General features: G+C 34.2%; 1 protein-coding gene across 8 annotated transcripts in view; it reads right to left on the bottom strand.

Annotated features, from left to right (window-relative positions):
- Window positions 1-9511: 9511 nt before the first annotated feature.
- Window positions 9512-18978, bottom strand: part of LOC104599963 (protein GIGANTEA-like) — an 83220-nt gene continuing 73753 nt past the window's right edge. For 6 of the 8 annotated variants that reach the window (XM_010262722.3, XM_088887601.1, XM_088887599.1 and 3 more), the window contains 4 exons: window positions 11697-11765; window positions 11362-11580; window positions 10147-10239; window positions 9512-10046 (listed from right to left, as the gene is read on the bottom strand). In XM_010262722.3, coding sequence (XP_010261024.1) covers window positions 9747-10046; window positions 10147-10239; window positions 11362-11580; window positions 11697-11765 — 681 coding nt within the window. In that variant the 3' untranslated portion in view covers window positions 9512-9746. Of the gene's footprint in view, window positions 10047-10146; window positions 10352-11361; window positions 11581-11696; window positions 11766-18978 lie in introns of all 8 variants that reach the window. The other 2 variants (XR_016076213.1, XM_088887600.1) reach the window with 2 other exon arrangements.

Genomic DNA, 18978 nt, shown 5'->3' with positions numbered 1-18978 from the left:
GGGAGAGATTTTAATCTCCCAGGAAACAAAGAACTATGACACTCATCTTCTGTCAAATTTGTTACAATCTGGGTAAATTGCGAAAATACTGGGAATTCATATTTTCCATAGAAATGAGGATAAAGTTATATGGAATGTGTACACCCACATACAATTGTAAAAATTATGTACCAATAATGTTTCCTAACGGTAAATTCTCAACCAAGAAATTTCTCCAAAAGGAACTTAGTGGAGCAAATCCAATTCTAAATCAAAGAATTAAAAAAATGTGGAAACTTAGGCCATGTTTGGCATCAATTCTGAAAATTCATATTCCTAGGATCCTTCTAGAAAAGAATGGATTATGAGAATTTTCATCTAGAGAATTTTCAGATGTATTTGACACATTTACTTGATTCCTATTTCTCAGAATTAGAACCGCATTTCTTAGAATTAAATAACAATAATACGAAAAGGCACTAATTTACACCATACACGCATAAACTCAAACACTTGATCAACAAGAATACACTTCTTACTGTATAATGAAATTGGATGGTATATGTCAGCAAGTCTCTCCTTTGAGAGAACCTATTTATCTATTTTCTCAATTCTTTGTATTTTTTTTATTATCTTTTGTTTTAAAAATAAAAAAGTAATCATTGCTTATCTTGATTAGATTAATAAAACTGCACATTATTAGCGAGAGACCTTTGGGTTTTCCAAGGTCTATTATTTTAGTGCATGTTATTATTATATTTAAAAAAGATATTTAACAAAGAGAGAGAGAGAGAGAGAGAGAGAGAGAGGGTGGAGGGAGGGAGGGAGTAGTAATAATAATTATTGTATTTTAAAATTCATAGTATTAATAATAATTACAATATTTTTAATAATTAACAGTATATTTATTAATTAATAGTATTAATTTTATTTATTAAAAATAATTTATTTATTAATTAGTAGTATTTTTAAATAATTATTAGTATTTATTCAAAAAATAATATTAAGTAATGCATTTATTAATTAATATAATTTAAGTTATAATTTATTAAAAATAGTATTAACAATTACAGTATTTTTTAATTAAAAGTAATAAAATAATTATAGTATTTTATTAATTAACAGTATTAACTGTACTTTTAATTTTTACAGTATTTTTAATAATTACAGTATTATTAATTAATTAAAAGTATTTATTGAAATACTGAATTTGTTAATTAACAGTATTTTTAATTAATATAGTACTTTTAATAATTACACATTTTCAATAATTGCAGTATTATTAATTACAGTATTTATTAATTAACAATGTTTATTAAATTATATTTGAAACTGTAAGTAATATAATTAAATTATAAACTTTAATTAAAAGTAATTATATTTAAATGAATAGAAATTAGCCAAGAAAATAACCAAAAATAAAGTACCAATAATTTTGTCATAATTACCAAATATTATCCAAGAATTACCAAAAATAGATTAACATGCTTTCTAATAAATATGATAAATTACCAAAAATTAAAAATATAACTATTAAAATTACTTTTTGAGAGAAGCTATTTATCTATTTTCTCATTTTTTTTTGCATTTTTCTTATTTTCTTTTATTTTAAAAATATAAAAATGTAATCATTGCTTATCTTGATTAGATTAATAAAGTTGCACACTATTAGAGAGAAAGACCTTTGGGTTTTCTAAGGCATCTTATTTTAATGCATGTTATTATTACATTTAAAAAAGATATTTACAATATTAATAATAATAATATTTTTAATAATTAACAGTATTAACCATTTTTATTAAAAATAATGTATTTATTAACTAATAGCATTTTTAATAATTATAATAATTTTCAATAATTATTAGTGTTTATTCAAAAACTAGTATTAAATAATTTATTTTTAATTAATATAAAGTAAGTTATAATTTATTAAAAAACAGTATTAACAATTACAGTATTTATTAATTAAATAATTACAGTATTTTATTAATTAACAACATTAACTATACTTTTAATTAATACAATATTTTTAATTAATATAGTACTTTTAATAATTGCAACATTTTTAATAATTATAGTATTTTAATTAACTATCATTATTTATTATAAATAATGTATTTTTTATTAATAGTATTTTTAATAATTACATTATTAATAATTAACCGCATTTTATAGTATTTTCAATAACTGTAGTATTACTAACTACAATATTTATAAATTAATAGTGTTTATTAAAATAATGTATTTATTAAAAATATTAATATTTTTATTAATTTGTTAATTAATAGTTTTTAAATTGTTAATTAATGTAAGTTATAATATAAATTGTATTTTAAATATTATTTAAATTATATTTGAAACTGTAAATAATATAATTAAATTTTAAATTGAAGTTAAAAGTAATTATATTTAAATTAATTTAAGCTATAAATAGCAACAAATTACATTTAATGAACATAAATTATCCAAGAAAATAACCAAAAATAAAGTACCAATAATTTTGTCATTATTACCAAAAATTATCCAAGAAATTACCAAAAATGGATTAACATGATTTCTAATAAATATGATAAATTACCAAAAATTAAAAAATATATAACCTTTAAAATTACTTTTTGAAAATATGTACTAATTATCAATAATCTTCAAGAAATAAATGTAATTAGCTCATAGTGAATTTAAAATACATTTGTTTTTTTGTAAACATTATAATCCTTTCCTATGATGATATTAGTTCATAGTATTACAATGGAAAATAGAAAAAATGTGTTTACTATGATGTATTTCCATTATTTCACTTTCCATAGAGCCATACATGAAATCAAAAAGTTTACATAGAAAGCAATAGGGGGTCCAGAGTGTGACAAGATGAGTTCAAGTTCTCATTGATCGAAAGAGGGATGATAAGGAAGATGTCGATGAGCTTTGTTCGTTGGTAAAAGTTGCAAAAGTTCCACATGAGGGGCTTATGGGATTGGGTACATCATCGAAGAAGCAAACTAAACTTTTTCATAGTTGTAGGTTTTAGCCTTTTGGAAAACTTTTATTTCTTTAATTATGTTATTTATTTATTTTGCTTTAGAGACTTGAGTTTTGTTGTTTTTAATTCTATTTTTAGCTTTTGTAACTTTTCAACTCTATGTTGAATGATTGATGAAAATTGGTTCTATATCAGTGGTACACAAACTAAAAAAAGGAATACTTGGGTAGCCAATAATCTTCCTCATACTTATGTTGTAGTTGTTCTACAGAATTTGATGAGAGGGTTGGAATATTGTGATTTCTGCTTTGTTGGAGAAATTAAACTTTTTCATCTTCCTCAATTTATTCTCTTAAGTAAATAGTTTTTTCCTAAAGTAAGTTTTAATTGAAAAAAAAAATTCAGGGCTTCAGGTCCTCATAGAGAACCCATCTCCATTGGGGATGGGGTTTCATTTTCCTCCCCAATGGGGATTGGGGACAAGGAGGTGAGTGTGGTCCATGCCCTATTTCCATTCTTAAATTCCTCCATGTTAAGATATTAAATTAATAAAAAATTAGATAAAAATTAATAATACCAACAAATGAAGTCAGTAACAATAAAATACTACTAAGATAAGTTATGAAAATTAAAATAAGTATATATGTGTAATATTTTAATAGATGTTTAAATTAGCCATTTAATTTGAAATTATTATTTGTATAGTGCACATATATTTAAATTCCACTTAAAATAAATGAAAATGAATAAAATCTAATAAAAATTAGTATTAAAACAAAATTATAACACAAATTAATAGAAGTTAATAAAAATAACATTCATTTAAATTCAGTTTAGAATTATAAAAATTAATAACAATTTATCTAACCATGATGAAAATTAATAAACAATAATAGAAAGTTAATAAAAATTAACACAAGTATAGCTAACAATAAATTATTGCTAATTACTAAATTGTTACTTAAATATTTAAAATATTTAAATAATAGTAAATATATAAAGTTACGTTGTAGTCATAATTAAATAAATCTATGCCCAAGTTTGAGCTTCAAGACTACGAGTAAGGCTTTTGTTGATCCTCAACTCAACTAAATCCACCCAAGTTGCACACCTAAGAGAAATGTGGCATTCGTAATTGGATTGAACTAAAACAAGGACAACCCATCCATACATTATTTTTGAGGTTTTAACTAATTTTAGATAAAAATTATTAATTTTCAAGCTAAAAGAACTATGGGGGATGGGCTACCCCCACTTGTGTAGCCAATTGAACTAAAAAATAAAAGATCTTGGGCTACATTTTAATATTGTATTAATAGTTTTTAAGGTTGCCTTGCCCAACTCGACCCACACCCCAAGTGTAATAATATTTGTTTGGGCTTGGGATAGGGAGAAGCTTGCCTGTGTTAAATTGTTAATTATAAAACTACTATGATTTCTTTTATAAATTACAAATTTTGTTTAATTTTAGTTTATTATAATAAATTTATAAAAAATCTATCTAGGCAACCTATAAAATTATTAATACACTAAGAAAATCTGGCCCAATATCTTTTGTGTTTTTGGTTCATTGGGCTACACAGTGGGGGGTAGCCCTTCCCCCATAGCTCAGTTTGGTTCAAATAATTTACAAATGTCACATTGCTCTTGAGGTTGCAACTTAGGGGGTTGGGTTAGGTTGAGGATCAACCAAAGGCCAACTCGAATTTTTAAATCTCAAGCTCAGGCTTACATTAATTTAATTATGACTACAACTTAACTTTATGTATTTACTAATACTTAAGTAACATTTACAAAAAAATTATAATATTTATTTGTTAATAAATCAAATAAATAAAATAGAATACTAATGGATAATATGGAAAAATAAATATTTTATTAAGTAATTAGTAGTAATTTATTATTTTTGTAACAAATAACAAAAATAAAGATAAATTGTTTGAAACAACATTATAATTATCAGATTTATTAATTTTGATAAATCCCGTGCGTCGCATGGGTTCCCGCTAGTTAAAGATTTATAGTTTAGGAATCTGATTGATTTCTTGGAGTGGTAAAAGGAGTACATCGAGAGCATAACGGGCAAAACAAGGATAATGGAAGCAAATAGAGATTGCAACAGAACTCCTAACATGCCGATAGAATTGTTGTAGATGGAGCAGATCTTACTCCACCACACATGAGAATTTCCCCTAAGCCCAATGTAAGCGACCTCGCTGGCCATGCTGGAGGATGAAACCACAAACCCCAACATTAGGTGCATCAGATACAGACCAGTTCTGATTATAAACCCTGACCTTTCAGCTCAGTTTGGAAGGAGTACAAATACAAATATGTAGAGCGCAAAATCTTGCATTTTGTATTATTTTGTATGTATTTGCACAGTACATATTTGTATTTATACTCCTTCCAAATGGAGCCTTCGGCATCTTTCAACAAGCAACAATGTTTAGAGCACAAAGAGCAAAAGGAATTTAAGCACTTACCACGTTGCTAAAGGCCAAGTGGATCAAGAACTTCTTTGAGGGACATGGCTCCTAGATAGCTGCTAGGGATGTAAGCGTGTAAATGAGATCGTGAGCGGGAAAAGAAGTAAGAAGAAGAAAATCTATTTGGGGATTTAGATAGGAAAATGAAATGGAGTATAAAATATGGAATTTTGAACTTAGATCTAACACAGAGGTAGTTGCCATGAAAAGACGACCGAAGTTGTTTCTTAAAAAAAAAATTGAATGCAAGAGAAACTTACCTGAGGTTTGAGAGAAGATAACTGACTAACCGTTGAGTGAGAGGAAGAAAATGACTTTGTGCGACTGGGGCTTTTTCTTGACACTGCTTGTAATTTATGGCACATTTAGTGAAATGCCCTTTCTTTCATGTGTTTTCCTTTCGTATGTGTTTGTTATTTGGAGATTACCATGGTGGGAATTGAGCGGATGAGAATTCCTCATCCACAGAAGCCACATTTTTTCATTTGTTGGAAGTGGGCCTTCAAGAAATTTCATATGAAGGTATTGCACTTGCTTGTCATGCCTCACCCTTTAGCTCTTGGATATTGACACATGAGCCAATGATCATATGATTGGCCTTCCTACTTTACCACTTATAAACTTTGTTTAGGGAAATGTATGATTATTATTGCTAATGGATCTCAGACCCCAATCTCGGATTGGAATGAAATTAAACTTACTAATCACCTTTCTTTGAAATTTGTTTTCCACCCCACAACTGCATAGAAATCTCTTATATGTTAGCTCACTTGCAAAGTCTCATAATTGTTCAGTAACCTTCCTTCCACCTTATTGTGCCTTTCAAGATATGAGTATGGAGAAGACGATTAGTAGTGGACATGAAGTCGATGGAGTTTATCTTCTTAATCAGTCTCCAAAGTTAGGGTTAATGTATTAATCTAAGTAAGTCAATTGAAATCGTGGCATTACTGTTTTGGGCATGCGTCTTTTGGTTAATTGAAGTTTTTGTTTTCTAATTTGTTTGAGTCCTTGTCTAGTTTTGGTCTATAGTGTGAAATTTGTCAACTATCAAAGCAATGTAGAACCACATATTTTGCAAGTAATAAGAGAAGAAATGTTGCTTTTCATTTAATACATACTAATGTTTGAGGACCTTATTTTATTCCATGTATGGGTGGCTATAAATATTTCATTCTTTTTGTTGATGACTACTCGCGATATACTTAGTTGTATTTGATGAAGAGCCGAGATAAATTTCAATTATAAAAGACTTCTTTAGTATGGTGGAGACACAATTTGAAAAGAATATTAAGATTATCGAATTTGATAATGCCAATGAATACTTTGAGAAGCACTTACAAACTTTCCTTGAAGAGAAATGTGTAATTCACTAGAGTTCCTATCCTCATACTCACCAACAAAATGTGGTATCGTAGAGGAAAAATAGACATGTGGTTGAAGTTAACAGAGAATTTTTATTCCATATGCATGTCCCAACTCTGTTTTGGGGGCATGCTATACAAACAATTGTATATCTTATTAACAAACTGTCTTCATAGACCCTTCATCTCCAGTCTCATTAGCTTATTTTTCCTGATGAGAATGCCTTTTATCTTCCTCTTAAGGTCTTTGGGTGTGCATCTATTTTGTCCATGACATGAGTCATTCTAAGGTGAAATTTAATTCAAAGTCTATTAAGTGTGTTTTCTTGAGATATTTTTCGGTTCAAAAAGGGTAACATTGCTATGACCCATGTTCTGAAAAAAGCTGTGTCCAAAGATGTCACATCATTTGAGTTTACTCCCTTGTTCTCTTTCTATTGTCATTTTTTTTCAAGGGGAGAAAGTGAAGACTAGACTCCTTTTAGTATGTTGATTCTTGTTCTATCTACAATTGATGTTGTCAATCCTTCCTCTGCTCTTCTTGTGCCTCTTTTGCCTCTTCTTATTCTTCGGTCTTGGCACCATTGGTTCGCCAAATGAAAAGAGGATGACTCTAGAGAATGAATGTCCATTATAATCTGACTGCTCAGATTTAGGTAACTTGGATTATAAACCTCATTTTGTTTATATGCTTGTGTTGAATCTGTTACTGAGCTTCCTAATGTGGGTCCTAACCATGACCTTTTCTGTTGAAGTTCATAAAGCAAAAAGGACATGTGCTAAATATTTTATTTCAAATTATGTCTCTTATGATACCTTATCTCCGTCTTATTGTGCCTATATCTCTTCCATTGATTATTTTTTTATCCCTCACAGTGTTACTAAGAAAGTGTAGTCCCTCATTGGAAAGATGCTATTAACCAAGAAATGGAGGCACTTAAAAAAAACTAGACATGGGAATTATTTCTCTCCTATAAGGCAAAGTTCTTGTTGGGTGTAAGTGAGTTTCCATAGTGAAAGCATAAAGCTGATGGCTTAATTGAATGGTATAAAGCTCCTTACTAGGAAAACTTTGCTAACCAAAATGAATTTAATCTGAGTTATCATGTCTCTTGCTACTTAGTCTTCTTGGCCTTTGTATCAAATAAATATTAAAAATGCCTTCCTTAATGGTGACCTTCAAGAAAAAGTTTACATGATACCTCCTCTAAGAGTGAACATCCTTAGGAGTGAAGGAAATATTTGTTGTTTGAAGAATCCCTTTATGGCATTAAATAATCCCCTAGACCTTAGTTTGACATACATAGAAAAACTTTTTTTAAAATTAGTTTCTTACAATCTTAAGACCATACATTGTTTATTAAGAGAGCAAATTAAAAAAAAATGACTATGTTGATAGTATATGTCAATGATATTGTTATCATATGATATCTTTGGAATTGTTGAAATAAAGTCTTCTTTTTCTATTGAATTTGAAATCAAGGACCTTGAGAATTTTTAGTATTTCATAAGGATTGAGGTCGTAGGGCCAAAGAGGGGCATTTATATTTCTCAAAGGAAATATGTCATTGATTTGCTTTAGGAGACAAGAAAGTTGGATTGTAAATCAATTGAAACTTCAATTGATCTCAACTATAAATTGAGAGTTAATGATGGATATTTCCTACGAGTATCAAAGACTTATTAACCGCTAATATATGCATAAGCCTAGATCATTTCATATGCAAGTGGTGAATAGAATAATTGTCTATTTGAAAGGACATCTAGAAAAAAGGAATGTCGTATTCTAATACTGATTGTACATGTTCTATTGATGATAGGCAGCCTATTCTAGGCTATTATACCTTGGAGGATGGTAATGTTATATCTTGGAAAAGTAAGAAACAATCGATCGGAGCTCAATTTAGTGTAGGGGCAGAGTATAAAGCTATGGCTCATAGAGTTTCTAAATTGTTGTGGTTAAAAAACTTGTTGACAAAAAAGGGAATACAAATTGATGTTCCAATGATATTATATTGTGACAATCAAACTGCCATAAACGTAACCCACAATTCTATTTAACATGATAATACAAAACATATAGAGGTTAATTGACACTTCATTAGAAAAAGAATTGCTATTGAAGAAATTTATTTATCTTTTGTGAGGTCTAAAGATCAGCTAATTGATTGTCTTACTAAAGGTGTTCCAATCAAAGCTTGACAACAGTTTGAACAAAACTGCGCATGACAAATATTTATGCTCAGCTTGAGGGAAAGTGTTGAAAGTGTAAGGGCATTTTTGCAATTTTATGTTTTTTTGAATTAGGGCACCTATTCAAGGGCCTCTTTGAAAATTTACTCAATATGTTAATGAATGGTTTCTTGGTGTGAACTGTAACACATCAATTGCTCTCGACAAAACCTCTTCTTCTTCCATGTCTGAATATCTTAACTACTTCAAAGTTCAAACCAAATTTGCACTTTATACATAGATGACAGATCAGTGTACTGATTTAACAATAACTTAGACTGGAACCGAAAGATATTATTACATAATTAATGGGAACTAGACAGGGATCCATTCTACGTTTATGCAATTCAGAACAGGGAGAGAGTTTTATAACACACAGGAATACGAGACAAATAAAATAAAACTAACACAGCATTAGACAAACAGCCCCCTTCCCCCTCTCACTATTATCACCTTTCCATGTAAAATGGTTAGAAGAACGCAAGAGGACCTGAACTTCCGATTGACAATGACAAGAGATACAATAGCGTCATTATTTCTTTGGCCTAATCCTTCAAATACATCATTATCTGTTTCTGTCTCTAAATTTCACTTGAATGAATGTACCCATAAGAAACTACAAATTGACTATAAAATAAAAATATATTGGCAATTTGTGATACATCTGAATGAACAAATCTTAGATGGTCCTCGGAGGGGATCTCAAGTGGAAATAGTACAGCCCAACTCCTTGGCAGCGGCGCCAAGAAATGTTATGTTCATTCCACTTGCATGCCTGCTCTGAGCCTCACATTTTAAACACTTCTCGATGTCTTCATGCCAATCAATGATGCCTAAACTCAAGTAAGGATAACGGGTACCATGGATTGCCTGTATGCCTTCTTGTTTAGAATTAGATCTATTTGAACCAATATATAACACATCACGGAGAACTGATACGCTAAGTGCACGGACATGTGCACTTGGACGAGAAAGGCAATGGACAGTAGCTGGTAGGCGACACTGCATGCAAGGGCCCCATACGTATGAATGCCACAAGGGTTTAACCTCTCTACATTAAGAAGAAATAGATCAAAATATTTTCGCTCAGGCTTGTATTTACCTTCAACAGGTTTGAGAGGCCATCTGCAACGGCTGAACCAGATTCCCCCCACTCCACCACAAGCTGAACAGCTCTTGCTGTTGCTTCCAGTAGCTGCTCATTTCCGTATAGAAGTAAATCTCAGAAAGCAATTGTAGACATTGAAGTCAGTAATCCATACAAGTACATCAATCCACAATTTAACAGATTTCCAACTATGCAGTAACTGTAAAGACATACAAAAAGTAAATCAGACTACAGGGTGTTATCTTCGTGACCAAAGGTTATCAAAGAAAACCATGGAGGTCCATTAAAAAGTGTTGAAATGATAAGATATAATTTAGGGGAAGTAATGCTGGGCATGAAACTTTTTGTAGCATCTTAATGATACTCCAAGCTGAAGTCCACAAAGAACCTTGACACTCAGATAAGATATCATGAGAAAGGAAACATCAAAAGATTTCTTGATTCTCTTTTTTACTGTTCAAATTTTATATGCAAATTTCTATGTATCCAAGATATAATTTTTGGAGGTTGATGTGCCCGACACCTTGATACCCGAATGCTTTTCACCCTTGGGGAGTAGTAAGGTAACACTGATTAGGGTGCAGACAAGCTAAGATGAGGTCAGAATTGCTCAGCCAAGCAGTTGACCTCAGGCTCAGATCATCAAGCTTTTGCCAGGCTTGGGTTTGGCTTAGCTCAGCTCATTTAACTCAATTATTTTTTAGGCCCATGATTTTGAGATCCTAACCTGATAATTATCATAAGAAAAAGAAAAGTACCAAGAAATTATAATTTATTATATATGTGATGTTAATTATATAAAATATATAGCATCTAACAATGTGATCCTAAACCAAGCCTAGCACACAAATGATTGGCTCAGGCTCATTTATCTAAATGAGCTTAAGTTGATGTTCAGGCTTGGCTTTGGGGCCTTAATAATGAGTTGAGGTCTGTCTCATGTAAGCTAAGCTCACAAACAAGTCAATCTAGCTTGGCTCATATGCAATCCTAGACGACATTAAGATTTAGATATGAGATGGCAACAAGTACTTGTAAGTACCCTGGTAAAAACCAAACTAGAAAAGATTATTTACCATGTTAAAAAAAGAAAGAAAACCAGGATATGAAATCATTTGCACCCAAGAGCTACCATATATATATATATATATAGCATCTATCTTTGAAATCATAATAGAAAGAATAAAATCTAATTTCTTGGGATATTACCTCTAACTGAGGTAAAGTACATGCTTCTCCATCAACGAGCATTCCATCTGTTGCACGTAGAAGAAGATCTGAAGCACTTGCCAGAATTACCAAGGATTCAGGGCTATCATGGTTTCTCATTAGCTCTGCTATTAATTTTACAATTCGCTGGTTAATTCTCCACATCTTTTGGCCTTGCTCATCATCTCTAGCAATCCAAGGTTGCAATTCCCTCTCCGCCTAACAAGGATACATGGCCACCAAAAGTGACTAAACAAATGAAGTGATTAAAAAAAAGAAATTAACAGAATTAGCTCTTATAACAGTTTCAGAATTCACAAGGAAGAAAATTTTACCTGAAGAACAATTGCTGTTGATGCTTTAGCTGGTGATGCTGAGACAACATTACATAGGGCATCGATTACCTTTATACAACATGAATGTTAATCAACTCATACACATTATCAAAGCAAAATATATGATAAGTTGTGTATTGGATTGAGGGAGATCGTAATTTGCAAAGTTACTACCATGTTTTATTTTATTATTTTATTTCAGTAGGCTCCCTTGTGCACAACCAATAAAAATGCATTTGGTGGCTTTAGGATCAAACTTGAGTGATGAGTGTTAAACTTGTTATGTCTGCTTGAAGCAGTAGTTTAGGGTTTGAGTGAGAAAGGATTAGGCTGTTCAGTGGTCTGTGGAACCAATGATAATGCTCCATGCCAGTAATAAAATATATCAAACCCACAACCATTTAACTTCTTACTGTGGGCCCATGTGTTTTATTACTGGTGTGGGGTGTTATCATTGGTTCCACAGCCCGCTGAACAACCATTTTGTTCAGCTAATCTGATTTTGTTTTGAGTAGGGTTTGATGAGTTCCACCTAACCCCTTCAGTATGTTCTGTTCCAACTAAGAATCACATGTAAAAGTACAATTCTGCCCTTACAATAAGGGGGCGTTCTTTTTTTTTGGGATTTTGAGAGGGAGGAAAGTTGGTCAATGGGAATCAAAATCCCATTGACCAAGAAACCCATGTTCTTTTATCAGATTTATGTTGGGACCAGGGAAAGTTTATTTCCCTGGGTATCACTAGGTGGGTAAATAACTTTCCCACCTAGGGTAAAGTTGCCAACACTTGAATGGGACAAAAATGCCCCTTTTAATAATGGATTTTTATGGCTAAAGTGGTTATTGCCTTATTTACATGGGAAATAAAAGAACATGGGTAAGTAACTTACTGAAAAGTGAACAGGGCTTAAGAGGTATATCTCCTCCTCAGCCCATTACATATAAAATTACCAAAATACCCCATTTATACATGAATATAAGACTCCCAATACTTCAAACACTCCCCCTCAAGTTGGGGCAAATATATCTATCACGTCCAACTTGCTTACAATCTCCAATAGATGCACTTTGGTGACTCCCTTGGTAAGAATATGTTAAGTACCTGCCAAACTCAGAGTTCTTTGAGGGAACCATCCTCCTAAAAGAAGAGTAGGTAGGAGGGGGGGATTCAGCATAATTGCCTGATTTCATTTTTCCTTCATTGACAGCATTCATTAGTTACAATTTATCCTATTACAATAAATTGATCAAGTAGGAGGTGTCAGTTACAACAAGTGACTGCCAAGGCGAACCTATCAAGGATGTGAAACAGTTTCAGAGACTTATTGGAAGATTGTTATATCTTTCTATGACCTGCCCCGACATTGCTTATGCAGTTGGTGTTCTTAGCCAGTTCATGCATGCTCCCAAGACCACTCACCTTAAAGCAACAGAAAGAGTTCTCAGATATCTTAAGAAGTTCCTAGGCGCTGGTTTGTTGTTTCAAAAGAACGGACATTTAAAAGTTGAAGTGTACAATGATGCAGATTGGGCAGGATCCCTAAATGATAGAAAATCAACTAGTGGCTACTGTGCCTTCATAGGAGGAATCCTAGTTACCTGGAGAAGCAAAAAGCAGAATGTGGTAGCTAGATTCAGTGCTGAAGCTGAATATCGAGCAATGGCTCATGGAATGGTTGAAATTATGTGGCTAAAGAATCTGTTGAGTGAGTTGGGTTTTCCAGTGAACATACCTATGACCCTATTCTGTGATAACAAAGCAGCCATAAACATTGCTGCTAATCCAATGCTGCATGATAGAACTAAACACATCGAAGTCGACAAACACTTTATCAAGAGAAAGTTATCACAGGGGAAGTGTGTACTTCTTATGTCAGCTCTGAGGATCAACCTGAAGACATCTTTACAAAAGGGCTACACCATTCACGGCATCATGACTTATGTGACAAGTTGGGCATGATTGACATCTATGTCCCAACTTGAGGGGGAGTGTTGAAAGCTTGTATTTTCCTAAGTATAGTACCGCAGGGGTACTATTGTACTTTTACCCCTTTTATGTTTTAGTTGTTGTCGCCCTAATATATATAACAAAATAGCTAGCGCCGCCAGCATGCTTTTGACTCTCAATCTTTTCTCCTCTCTTCTCTCTTTTCTCTCTTTTCCTCTTCTCTTCCATCACTGCACTGATAACACCTGCTCACCACAGGAGTCTTCTTCGAGGGAGACTCTGCCTCCTGAAATCAGAATATATATATATATATATAGAGAGAGAGAGAGAGAGAGAGAGAATTCTGAAAATGGCTTGATGCCTTTCTCATTATTTCATGGGCTATTTACAGATGCCGGTTACCCCCTTTTCAGCCATAATGGGCCATCTTGCGAGGCCCCCGGGTATACACTTGTTTAATGGGCTTAAATGGGCCATTCACAGTTCTGTTATTATCAAAAGCTCCATCATCTTCTCTCTTATTCCTTTCTTCTTCCCTCTTCCTTTCTCTTCTTCTTCTTTTTCCTTGTAGGATTACATGGCATCAGAGCATTTGATCTGGGATAAAGTATTTCAGATCGAGATTTCTAACTAAAACTTACCTTTTTTGGCTGGAAGGGGAGACAACTCCATCAGACTGATCTAGACACACTCTTTGCACCTTTTTTTTTTCTTTTCTCTCTTGGTTGTTACACCAAGAAGAGGTGCTGTGGTACTTGTGGTGACAGCCAAATGCAATGATTAGCATATTTGGGGTGTGCCCTTCCTTTTTTGGACGGTGGATCATGGGATCCTTTTTTCTACTCCAGGTATGTACTGTTACATTCAAGCTGTAAATGTGCAGTAAGCTGTGAATGTTACAGTTTGGAGTTGTGGGAGTTTGCTATCTATTCGGCTAGGGCTTACAGATGCTGTGTTTGCTTCCTTTTGGGGTTTTTTGATGAAGTTTGACAAAGGCACTGTCTTTCCCTCATTCGGTGTGCTGTCCTCACTTTCGGTTTGGTTGGTTTGGACTGTTACAGCTTTGTAACTGTGGTGTAGGGGTGTGGAACTAGAACCTTAATTTTCCTTGAGAAACCAGCAGTAAAATTGTTTGCCTAATGACTACTGAAGACTCAACATCTTCTAGTAGAAGTTGCTGAAAGTTGTTTTAGTGTGATCTTTGTGAAGAAAAGAAGAAGTTGAAGAGTTTCAGCAAGAGAAAGAAGAGAAGAAGAGAAGAATGGGATGTCGCCAGAATTGAACAGATCTAGCCGCCCTCCTTTTGATTTATATACTTTATAAAAAGAATAGAAAAGTACAATGATACCCTTAGTAGGTCGGCTACTTGAAGTAGCTGAACAGTCGCAACTTAACTTAACATAAACTAATGGGCCTAAGGCCCAATAACCTCCTAACTGAATTAAGTAAATAAAAATAAAACAAAGTTGGGCCAAATAACTTAAAATCGGCCCAATCTCAACACTCCCCCTCAAGTTGGGAGTAGATGTCACACATTCCTAACTTGCGTAGATCATGCTCCAGCTTGTTTCTTGCAACACCTTTTGTAAGAACATCAGCAAACTGCAAATCAGAAGCAATGTATGGAAGACAAACTTCCCCTGAAGTCACCCTTTCTCTTATAAAATGTCTGTCCACTTCAATGTGCTTTGTCTTGTCATGCTGAACTGGGTTGTGTGCAATGTTAATTGCTGCCTGATTATCACAGTACAACAACATAGGTTCTTCTGCTTCAATACCAATTTCTCCTAACAAGGAACGGATCCAGAGAAGCTCTGAAACTCCATGTGCCATGGCTCTGTATTTAGCTTCTGCACTTGACCTTGCCACAACTGTTTGTTTCTTACTTTTCCACGAAACCAGATTGTCTCCAACAAGAGTGCAAACTCCTGATGTAGATCTCCTATCATCTAAGCATCCAGCCCAATCAGCATCTGTGTAAGCTTCTAGCTTCAACTATCCATGGCTAGCAAATAGTATACCTTTACTTGGGTGTCCCTTCAGATAAGCAAGAATCCTGTCAACAGCCTCCCAATGCTGAACTCGTGGGGCATGCATGTAATTGACTCACCACACTCACTACATAAGAGATGTTTGGTTTTGTCATACATAAATATAACAACCGCCCCACTAGTCTTTGATATCTTCCAATGTCCTTCACCAGCTCACCTTTTGATGCATTTATTCTGTGATTTTGATCAATAGGAATACTAGCTGCCTTTGTCCCAAGTTTCCCTGTCTCTTGTAAAAGGTCCAGAACATACTTCCTCTGTGAGATAAAAATGCCATGTTTTGATCTCACTACCTCAATGCCCAAGAAATACCTCAACTCCCCAAGATCCTTAATTTCAAATTCTCTGTACAGATTGTTCTTCAAACTATCAATCTCACTTAGGTCATTTCCTATAACTACAATGTCATCCACATAAACTATTAGAATTGACACAAGGGACCCCCTCCACTTTACAAATCAAATATGGTCTGATTGAGTCCGAGTATAACCAAAAGCAATCAAGGCCTTTCTGAACCGGTCAAACCACGCTTTGGGTGATTGTTTCAAACCATAAAGAGACTTCTTCAATCTGCATACCTTTCCCTTTTTAGCATCATTGTAGAAACCAACAGGGAGATCCATATATACTTCTTGTAGGTCCCCATTAAGAAAGGCATTTTTCACATCAAGTTGGAAAAATGGGCCAAGAGTATGTAGCAACAAGAGAGAGAAGGATCTGAACATAGTTCATTTTTGCAACTGGTGCAAAAGTCTCTAAGTAGTCAATGCCATAGGTTTGAGTGTACCCTTTTGCAACTAGTCTTGCCTTATACCTTTCTATACTTCCATCTTCCTTGTATTTAATTATATAAACCCATTTGCATCCAACTGTGTCCTTGCCCTTTGGAGGATCCACAATCTCCAACGTATTAATTTTAATTAAAGCTTCCATTTCTTCTTGCATAGCTGTCTTCCACCAAGGTTTGGAGAGAGCCTCACTGACCCCCTTGGGTATAGACACAGAGTCAAGGGAAGAAAAGAAGGCTCGATAAGAACGAGAAAGTCCACTGTAGGAGAGATACTATGAGATGCAATGAGCAATACACTTTCTCTTCCCTTTTTTGAGTGCAATAGGAAGGTCAAGGTCATTTGTAATGGGGTTAGTGGAATCAATAGGAACTAAAACATCAGAGGGAGCAAGAGGAATACCCGAGTCAGTGTTAGCCGAATTTGGAGTCTCCAAGGAGCCAATAGGAAGTGATGTGGGTCCTGTTGTGGAATCAACCTCCCTGTGAAGTCGAAGGCGTTGTCGTGAGAAATAGGATGCAAGGGAGGTGGTAAAGTAGGTGACATAGGAGGATTAGACACAGGAGAGTAAGACACAGGAGTGGACACAGGGACTAGAACCGGAAGAGGAATAGACTGCTCACTTCCTTCTCCAAAACACTGCTCACATCCTTCCCCAAAGCACTCCCCCTGAGAAGAACCCTTCTGGAAGAAAGGTGTGAACTCAAAAAAGGTGACATCCACAGTGACATACCGACTCCCAAAGACTGGGTCATAGCAACAATATCCTTTTTGATTTTCTGCATACCCAAGGAAAACACACTTCTTTGCCTTCGAATCAAGCTTCGAGCAGGGAGGACCAAGAACATGTGCAAAGCAAAAACAACCAAAAACCTTGAGAGGAATGTGGAACATCTCCCCCTCAAGAAAAAGGAGTCTGAATGGGGTGCCGTATCCAAGAACATGAGAAGGAACCCTATTAATCAGAAAGACTGCTGTGAGAACTGCATCACCCCAAAATCGAACTGGAATAGTAGATGTTATCATCATGCTCCTCGCAATCTCAACAATGTTCTGTTCTTCCTTTCTGCCACACTCTAAAGGAATGTCTCAACAATGAGAAGGAACCCTATTAAAGGAATGTCTACAATGTTTTCCAAGCTAACAACCTTCACACTCTAAGCTGGATGAATTAACAAACTCAAATAACTTTTGAAATAAGAAACACAAAGAAGAAAAAGACAAATGTCCCAACCGATTATGCCAAAGCATAATCTGACCCACAGACTCTGACTCAAAATCCTTGCTAACATGATGACTCTGATGACTGAGATGCGCATCCAGAAGGTAGATTCCATTCACCTCACGACCACTCCCAATTGTCCTCTTTGAAACCAGATCCTGCAAAACACAATGGCCAGGAGAAAAAAACACTGAGCAATTCAAATTCTTGGTCAAACTACTAACAGATAACAAGTTAGTACTTAATCTGGGTACAAGAAGGACAAAGGGTAGGGAAATGGAATCGATTATCTTGACAGACCCCTTCCCAACAATAGGAACATGAGATCCATCAGTTGTTGAAACTCTATCTCTACTAGAGCAGAGTTGGTAAGAGGAGAAAATGGTGGAAATATGGGTCATATGCTCTGAGGCTCCAGAATCTATAATCCAAGGAGGTCCTTCCTTACATGTAGTAGAAACATAGTTTGTAGAGGCATGTGAACTACCTGCATGGGCAAAAGAAGTAGAATGTCCACCATTAGATCCACTTGTACCTAGATGTCCACTTGATAATGGATTAGGGTTGACTGTATCTCGCTGACTAAGTAACTGCCCATATCTCTCAAGCTCGGCCCTCACTGTAGTAGTTGCAACAGACTCCAAAGTAGCTGTAGTAGGAGGTCCAGGTAAGTCACCAATTACTGCCATGTTCACATTTCCCTTGTTGTTTTTGAGTCTATTCGGCACAAGGTGAGGGTGAAGCTTCTAGTAGGTATCTCTCGTGTATTTAGGCTTTTTACAATAGTCACAGATTTGGTCCTTATTATCTTCCTTCCTGATTTCATTTCCACCCCTGTCTTCACTCTGTTTAGGTTTCAAAGTACTAACCATAGCCGACTGATCAAGATCCGAATGCTTCATCATCACATTCCACCTACTCTCTTCTCCTGATACAAAGGCATATGCCTGACAGAGAGTAACACTATCTCTGGAAAGGATATGTTGCCTTGCAATGTTATACTCGAGATTAAGGCTAGCAAGAAATAGAAAGACTCTATTTCTGATGCATCTAACCATATGACCAGTGTGTCTAACCTTTTTTTTTGTTCATATCAGCTCCTGTCAGGTAGAGAGAAGATATCCCTTGCTGCTGGGTCTCTTTCTCCCATCTCCGGCAAAGGAAATATCAAAGCCTCTGACTCCCTTGATTGTCCTTTGTTCTTCATGTTCCCAAACTCAATACAAACCTTTTATCTATTAGTAGCTTGACTAAATCAATGAATTGTAGCGTAA

This window comes from Nelumbo nucifera, chromosome 5, assembly GCF_055504915.1.
Source record: "Nelumbo nucifera cultivar China Antique chromosome 5, China Antique-T2T, whole genome shotgun sequence".
NCBI lineage: Eukaryota > Viridiplantae > Streptophyta > Magnoliopsida > Proteales > Nelumbonaceae > Nelumbo > Nelumbo nucifera.
This window is presented reverse-complemented; position numbering and strand designations above follow the sequence as displayed.